Source organism: Triticum dicoccoides, chromosome 1A (genome assembly GCF_002162155.2).
Source record: "Triticum dicoccoides isolate Atlit2015 ecotype Zavitan chromosome 1A, WEW_v2.0, whole genome shotgun sequence".
In the NCBI taxonomy this organism is placed as follows: Eukaryota; Viridiplantae; Streptophyta; class Magnoliopsida; order Poales; family Poaceae; genus Triticum; species Triticum dicoccoides.
In genome coordinates, this window is record NC_041380.1 from 288,632,555 (window position 1) to 288,641,288 (window position 8,734).

Consider the following 8,734-nt stretch of genomic DNA (forward strand, 5'->3'; position numbering starts at 1 on the left):
CCCGCTCGCCAACGCCGCCTCCGCCGCCAAGCCCGACGCGCCGCAGATCCGGTGCCGCCCCGCGACGCCTCGCCCCACCTCCTTGAAGCTCTGGGCGACCTCCTCCTCAACGCCGGCGACTTCTCCGGCGAGAGATCCGGCCGCCCCGCCTCGTCTCCGGCGAACGACGTCCCCGGCGACCTAGATCCGGCGGCTTGCTACAGTGCTCCCGATCCGCTGCTACAGTAAACCCTAGATCTCAGGGTTGACTTCCCCCCTCTCCCTTATATTTTTCTTGCAACTTCATCATGTCGTAACTCCTCATCTGTAGCTCCTTTTTGGGCATTTAGCATATCAAAATGTTCATTTCAGAGAGTACATCATTTCATTCCATTGCATCATTTTCATTTGAGTTCATCTTGATGCCCGAAATGCTGTTAGAAGAGTGCTACTTGGGATAATTGTCAGATCTGCTACTCCATTTAGCTATTTGTCATTTTTGCCATGATTATTGTGTGCATGATATGCCCATGAGTTCTACATATGTTTTGTTAAGGGTTTTGCCATCTTTCCAGAGGTGCAACCCATGTATTTTTGTGATGTGTGTGGTGACTAGCACAAGCTTGCAAAGTGAGGCACTTGGTAATGCTGATTTCAGGGACTTAGCTTTTCCACTAAGTCCTTGAGCTGTTTATCTCATATGGGCATACGTTCATGTTGTTTCCTAGTGATCCGTGCCTCTTTTGAGGATAATCAGTAAGGATGTTTTGTTAATCTTGTAGTGCTCTATCCATCCATGTATTTATTTGCAATTATGGAGCACCCTAGCTTGAGTCAATCGAGCTCTACTTTTGCTACTTCATGAATCTGGGCAGATTGTTTACTTGTTAGCAATTTTGCCGATGATGTTGTAGTTGATCCGTGCATGCTATGCTATTGTTCTTGCCATGTCTAGCTTGTATTTTGTGTATTCTTGATGGGTGTATGCTTAGATTATCATGACTTGCTCCGTGGTGAGTGCATCGAGCTCGTAAACATGCCTACTTGATATATGTTTTCAGCATGCTCCAGTTTTCACTAAGTCCGTGATCTGATTATGTTTTTGCCATGTTCACATGCTTGCAAATGTATTTTCTGATCCCTTTTGGCTCAAGGTCACTAAGGGACTTTTGTTAAGCTCTTTGAGTAGCTCCATGTCATTCTTTACTTTGCCATGTTCAGGTCCTGTAGCATGTAGTTTTGTTTCTCCGAAGAGTGCTATCTGATCTGAAATTCCAGACAAGTGTTAATTTCACTAAGTCTGAGATCTATTTACCATATGCATTTTTGCCATGCGTGTTTGAACCTGTTAATGGATGAATTGGCCGTAGCTCAGTGCTAGACTTTTGTTAAGCATCTTGAATGCATCCCTGCCATGTATTTTGATGCCATGTTTGGGTGCTGTAGCATGTTCATCTCGTTGCATTTAGATGGCTACTTGCTGTAAAATCGCAGAACGTGGCCATATTTGAATTGCTTGCCATTTCCAAACCGTAACTTCGATTCCGGCGTTCTTTATATCGTTTTCAAGAGATTTCATCTCATCTTTCCAGTGGCACACTTGGATTTCCAAGTTGAGGCCAGGTTCATGCATATCTTGTAAAATCTTGCATATGCATCCCACATCGCATCCCGCATAGCATACCATCTTTGCATCATATTGTTCGAGCTTTGCACGTGGTTGATTGTGTTCCGTTTGCTTGTTTGTCTTGTTTGGGTAGAGCCGGGAGACGAGTTCGCTAATGAGGAGCCCGTTGAGTTTGCTTTCGAGGATCCAGTCAACTCTGACAACTTTGCAGGTAAGATAATCATACCCTCGAAATCACTACTATCTTTGCTTTGCTAGATGCTCGCTCTTTTGCTATGCCAATGCTACGATGCCTAACACTTGCTTTCAAGCCTCCCAAATTACCATGTCAAACCTCTAACCCACCATGTCCTAGCAAACCATTGTTTGACTATGTTACCGCTTTGCTCAGCCCCTCTTATAGCGTTGCTAGTTGCAGGTGAAGATGGGAGACCGTTCCTTGTTGAAACATTTATTTACTTGTTGGGATATCATTATATTGCCATGTTATCTTAATGCATCTATATACTTGGTAAAGGGTGGAAGGCTCGGCCTCTCGCCTAGTGTTTTGTTCCACTCTTGCTGCCTTAGTTTCCGTCATATCGGTGTTATGTTTCCGGATTTTGCGTTCCTTACGCGGTTAGGTTATAATGGGAACCCCTTGATAGTTCGCCTTGATTAAAGCTTTCCCAGCAATGCCCAACCTTGGTTTTATCATTTGCCACCTAGCCCCTTTTCCCCTTGGGTTTTCGGAGCCCGAGGGTCATCTTATTTTAACCCCCCCCCCCCGGGCCAGTGCTCCTCTGAGTGTTGGTCCACCTCGTCAGCCGCTGGTGGCCACCAGGGGCAACTCTGGGCTGGCCTACCGAAAGTTTGGACAATCTGAGTGTGCCCTGAGAACGAGATATGAGCAGCTCCTATCGGGATTTGTCGGCACATTCGGGCGGTGTTGCTGGATTAGTTTTAACCTGTCGAAGTGTCTTGAAGAACCGAGGTACCGAGTCTGATCGGAACATCTCGCGAGAAGGTCTATTTCTTCGTTGACCGTGAGAGCTTGTCATGGGCTAAGTTGGGACTCCCCTGCAGGGATTTGAACTTTCGAAAGCCGTGCCCGCGGTTATGGGCAGATGGGAATTGTTAATGTCCGGTTGTAGATAACTTGAACCTTAACTTAATTAAAATGAATCAAATGAGTGTGTTACCGTGATGACCTCTTCTCGGCGGAGTCCGGAAAGTGGACACGGTGTTGGAGTAATGCTTGCGCAGGTTGCCCTCTAGTTTCTCGTTCGCGCTTTGCCTCCTCTTCTCGCTCTCTTTTACGCACAGGATAGCCACCATATATGCTAGTCACTTGCTGCAGCTCCACATATATTTATCTTACCTTACCTATAAGCTTAAATAGTCTTGATCGCGAGGGTGCGAGATTGCTGAGTCCCTGTGGCTCACAGATTACTATTACATCATATGCATGGCCTGATGATTCCGCTTCAGGTGACGCGCTCGAGCTCAAGTGGGATTCGACGAGGACTCTCAACGTTACTATGTTTCCTTTCCTGATGATCAGTAGTGGAGCCTAGTTGGGGGTGATCGGGACCGTGTCGTATGTTGGGTTATTTTTTATTTTGGCGCCGTAGTCGGGCCATGAGTGTTTGAATGATATAATGTTATTTATGTACTTGATTGACGTGGCGAGTGTAAGCCAACTATATTATCTCCCCTTTTATTATCTATATATTACATGGGATGTTGTGAAGATTGACTAACTTGCGACATATGCCTTCAATGCAATTATGTCTCTAAGTCGTGCCTCGACACGTGGGAGCTATAGTCGCATCGAGGGTGTTACAGGTATCCCAGCCCACTAGAATTCAAATCCTGATGCTCGCATTTATTCCTGGATTTATTTCAGGATTTCCGGTGATGTGCATTCAGTAGGAGGAGATGTTCCGACAACGAGGTGCCTACGGTGACTTCGTAAATTTCAAGATGATATGTCGTCTCAGTCATTCGGAGGTGCTCATAGAGGTAGGATGTGCGTGTGTGCGTTCATAAGGGCAAATGTATACGCGTGTATATGAGCGATTGCGTTTGCACTGTGTTAAAAAAAAGTGCCACCAACGCACCGCCTGCGTAGCGTTTTCTTTTTCTTTTTCTTTCCTTTTTGTTTTTGAGATGAGCGTAGCGTAGCGTCTCTCTGGTGGGAAGCCCTGCTCACCCCGACGCGACCTCGGCCTTTGCGCACTCGAGCTGGGCTTTTCTCTCCACCCGAACGGGCTGCATCTGCGCTGTATGGGCTATCAGCCCAGGCTTCCCGAACGGTCGGTTTTCTCCGGGTCGGAGCGGGAGCTGTTGCCGACGGGCCCTGAGCTCGGCCTGCTTCCCCTCTGGCTCTCTCCTCCTCAGTTGAAAGGGTAACCCCTTGGCTTAAACCCCGACCACACGCAGCCGCCGCCGGCGATCCTCCTCCCTCCTCCCATGTTGTACGCCGCCGTGGCAGCTCCGCGGAGGCACACGGAAGCTCAACGCGAGGGAAGCTCGAGCTCGACGACCTCCACACAGTAGCCCGCAGCGCGCGCCCCCGCCATGAGACCCTGCCCCTTCGGATGCGCTTCCGACCGCCCATTCCCCCCCGCCTCCTCCTGCCTCAACTCTGGCGCCGCCCTTCGCCTCCTCTCGCATATATCCCTAGGCCCATATCGTCATATCCCTCCGCGGCAGCCGTGGCGGCGGCAACGGATTCCGAGGAGGACGCCGTGGTTGCTAGGGATCCACGGCTAGCGCCTCATTTTGTGGGCAGGCCAGGAGGGTCGCCTAGGTTTGGGGAGAGCAAGGCGGAGTCCGGTAGAAAGGCCTCGATTGCCGCGCGGTTCAAGCTCTGCTATGAACTGCTGCGGCAGAGGAGGTGGCGGGAGATGCGGGGCGGCTTGGCGCAGGTGGTCAGCGAACAAGGTGAGCTCCCTACGGATTTGTATTATAGCTGGCACTATCTCTTTGGATAGTATGCAAACACGCTTATTCATCTTTTGAATTTGGATTGATATGGCAAGGGAGTTGTGTTATTCCAGGGTCATGACCATTTTATCATGTACACCAGAGAAAAAACTGAAATATTAGTGAAAGCACAAGTGTGTAAAATTCCTCTGTTCGTGAATAAATGGATACTGTCGTCATGCATACACAGATATTCTTCTATATGCCTTTAACAATATAATTGCCAGCTGTAATCTTGGTCATACTATTTTTAGTGCTTGTTGCCTTGACATGTGCAGCAACATATAACAGTTAAAGCTCACAGTTCTCACATTTCATTGTATTGCCCTTTCTACTCTAGGATCCGGGTCTGCAGCCATTCTCTGTGATATCTTGTGGAGTGAGTTCAGAGAGTATGATTCCAGCGGTGTTGTATGGGATGCTCTAGCAAATAGTTATGCAAGAACTAAGATGGTTCATGATGCTCTTTACGTTCTCAGTAAAATGAACAGCCTGAATATGCAAATATCAGTTTCCACCTATGATAGTTTATTGTATGGTCTACGGAAGACAGACATGGCATTGGAGCTTTTTGATGAAATGGAGGCATATGGTATCTCTCACAGCGAATATTCACATAGCATTCTCATCGATGGCCTCTGCAAGCAAAATAAAGTTGGAGAGGCTTTATCTTTCCTTCAAGAGGCAAGGGAAGGGGGGACGTTTAGACCATTGGGAATGTCCTTTAACACTCTGATGTCTGCATTGTGTAACTGGGGATTTATTCAGCCTGCAAAATCATTTTTATGTCTGATGCTGAAGTATGGATTAAAGCCTAACAGGTATACCTATTCTACTCTTATACATGGTCTGTGTAAAGTAGGTTGCCTAGATGAAGCAGTGGATCTTCTTGAGAGAGTGACAAAAGAAGGAATGAAACTCGAGACTGTCACCTACAACAGCCTTATTAATGGTTATCGATTGCTTGGTTTGACAAGAGAAATTCCGAAAATAATTCAGTTTATGAGATACCAAGGGATTGAACCTGATCTTGTTACTTATACCATACTTATTGCTGGTCATTGTGAAGGTGGTGATGTTGAAGAAGGGATGAAGATAAGAAAGGACATCCTAGACAAAGGGCTGCAGTTGAATATTGTCACATACAGTGTCCTTCTCAATGCTCTCTTCAAAAAGGGTTTGGTCTATGAGGTGGAGAACTTACTTGGTGAGATATATAGTATTGGTCTAGATATGGATGTCATTGCATATTCCATCCTCATCCACGGCTACTGCAAGCTAGGCGAAATTGAAAGGGCACTAGAAGTTTGTGATGTTATGTGCTGTCCTCAGAAGGTAGTGCCAACCTCACTGAACCATTTATCAATTCTTCTTGGACTTTGCAAGAAAGGACTTCTAGTTGAAGCAAGATGGTATTTGGAAAATGTAGCTAGCAGATATCAGCCAGGTGATGTAATACTTTATAATGTAGTTATCGATGGTTATGCAAAGGTTGGCGATATTGGTAATGCTGTCTGTCTGTATGATCAGATTGTTGTGGCTGGTATGAATCCAACCATTATCACATGTAATTCTCTTCTGTATGGCTATTGCAAATTTGGGGATTTACACGCTGCAGAGAGCTATTTCAGGGCTATTGAGATAAGTAATCTGCTGCCAACAGCAGTAACATACACGACCTTTATGGATGCACTCTCTGAAGCTGGAAAAGTTGACACTATGCTCAGTTTTTTTTATGAAATGGTGGGAAAAGGGATCAAGCCAAATGCTGTAACTTACAGTGTTGTTATTAAAGGACTATGTAAGCAGCTCAGATTCCGTGATGCTATCCATTTTCTGGACAATATGGATGGAGCCGACCCAATAACTTACAATACGCTTATACAAGGGTTTTGCGAAGCACAGGACATCCAGATGGCTTTCTGCATACATGACCGTATGTTATGCTGTGGTCTAGTGCCCACACCTGTTACTTATAACTTGCTTATCAATGTGCTGTGCTTGAAGGGGAAAGTTATTCAAGCAGAAATGCTATTGGAATCCCTCAGAGAAAAGGGCATTGAATTGAGAAAATTTGCATACACAACAGTAATCAAAGCTCAGTGTGCAAAAGGAATGCCTTACGATGCCATTTCATTAGTTGGTAAGCTTATTGATGATGGTTTTGAAGCTTCTATTGAAGACTTCAGTGCTGCAATCAATCGACTTTGCAAAAGGAAATTTCCTAAAGAAGCCATCATGTTCATTCCGATTATGTTATCTGTTGGTGTTTCCCCGGACATTCGAGTTTATTTTGTGCTTGTTAGAGCTCTGCGAAAAAGTAACATGCTTTGCTATATACCCATATTGCACGCACTTTCTGTCAAAACTGGTATATAGTACCCTGATCATGTAAGTGAGATTGCTTTTTTTCTTCATGTAGATAACATTGCACTGCATGGTTAATTCTTACTATAATCTCTAATACCCGTTGGTGATGTACAGGTATTGAGAGTTAAAGACTTGGAGGTTCTGTGTCCTCAAATGTTTGTATAGATGAGGATTCAGGACAGTGCAACGTAGGCAGCGAGGGTGGTGCTGTAGGCTGCGGCGTTGCAATCTGTCGGCAGTCCAGCACCTGTCCATGTTGGCTAGCCAGTGAAAGAACTTCACTCTCGACGGTGCCCAGTTCTTCCAAATGAGCTTTGAAGCGCTGCAGCTGGTGGATCCCTCGAAAGTAGCAAGAACGAGCAGAGTATGTGCTGCTGGCACTCCACTTCCAGATCAGCTGATCCGGCTCGTCTGAGAGGGTGGTGTGCTCAATGGTTCGCCAAAGCAGTAGGTACTGCTCAATCTCGTGGACGCCCAGGTTCCCGTGGATATCGCGTGTCCAGGCGTGTGCATGGAGCCCGTCAGTGACCGATTGAAGTTTTCGTCTTCGCTTAGTGATGCAGGCATATAGCTTTGGGGCGATCTCGCTCACAGATTTGCCCCCGATCCAGCGATCCTCCCAGAACAAGGCCGTTTGGCCATTGCCAATGATCATGCTGGTGGAGGCAAAGAACAATGAGCGCTCCTCTACCGAGAACTGCAGGTCAAGGCCAGCCCAAGCTCGCCCAGCCTCCGTCCTGCTGAACCATTGCCATCTCAATCGCAGCGCAAGCCCTGCTCTATCAATTTCCTGGACGCCAAGGCCACCGAGGGAAAGTGGCCGGCAGACTCGTCTCCATTTTACATGGCAGCAGTTATGCCAAGGCATAAGGTTAGATAAAATCTCTCACATTGAGACTCCTGTTGCGCCACATGACCATTACAATTTAATCAAGAATTCTTAGAGACTGATGTCATAATTAGTGTTTGGTTTACCCTCTAACAAAGCAGCTGCACTTACATAGAAGCACCGAAATATATGGCACATTATTATTCGTGCAGTCAGTGTTTGAAAACTTTGTCCTCTAGTACGTGCAAAAGGATATTAAGCATGAAAGAACAAATCATAGTGCTCCGTTTCTTTTTACTCTGCATATTAGGTTTGTCGTAAATCAAACTTTTTAAAGTTTGACCAGGTTTATAGAAAAAAATACCAACATTCACTGTAGATATTGATATTTTTCAATATAAGTTTGGTCAAACTTTCCAAAGTCGTGCATTGGAGACTTTATAAAAAGTGAAATGAAACAGAGGGAGTATTTGTCTTGCAAAATTCTCTTATGTTGTATATCTTTTTACTATTCTGTAGGCATATTACAAGTGAAACTGTGAATGTCCACAAGTCATAGTAAAAGTCGTGCATTGGAGACTTTGAAAAGTGAAATACGCCTCATATTCCTCAACAGAGGGAGTAATCAGTTTTGCTGTCTCAAGTCTCAACAATTAAATATATGCAACGACCTTTCATCAGGTATGATGTGCAATCATGAAGCCGATTGTTCAGTACTCCATCAATTTAAAAATATAGGACCTTTGACCATAAATTTGTTATACAGTATTTTGTTAGTGGTTATAAAATCATAAGTATAAGAAAGTCTTTTTTGAACACAAATCCAATGGTGTCTATTTTGTGTAACATAAGTCATATATAAGTGGACTAACTGTCGGTCAAAGTATGGCTTTAGAGTTTAGACAGTCAAGATGTGTCTTAGTGTTTTTTACATAGGAGAATAAGGAGGTGCATCAATG

General features: G+C 45.2%; 1 protein-coding gene across 5 annotated transcripts in view; it reads left to right on the forward strand.

The window, feature by feature from the left end:
* Positions 1 to 3,953: 3,953 nt before the first annotated feature.
* Positions 3,954 to 8,734, forward strand: part of LOC119269179 (putative pentatricopeptide repeat-containing protein At1g13630) — a 7,776-nt gene continuing 2,995 nt past the window's right edge. For 3 of the 5 annotated variants that reach the window (XM_037550971.1, XM_037550964.1, XM_037550978.1), the window contains exons 1-4: positions 3,954 to 4,534; positions 4,917 to 6,967; positions 7,061 to 7,817; positions 8,295 to 8,456. In XM_037550971.1, the coding sequence (XP_037406868.1) occupies positions 4,189 to 4,534; positions 4,917 to 6,955 (2,385 nt within the window). In that variant the 5' untranslated portion in view covers positions 3,954 to 4,188 and the 3' untranslated portion in view covers positions 6,956 to 6,967; positions 7,061 to 7,817; positions 8,295 to 8,456. The remainder of the gene's footprint in view (positions 4,535 to 4,916; positions 6,968 to 7,060; positions 7,818 to 8,294; positions 8,457 to 8,734) is intronic. The other 2 variants (XM_037550987.1, XM_037550990.1) reach the window with 1 other exon arrangement.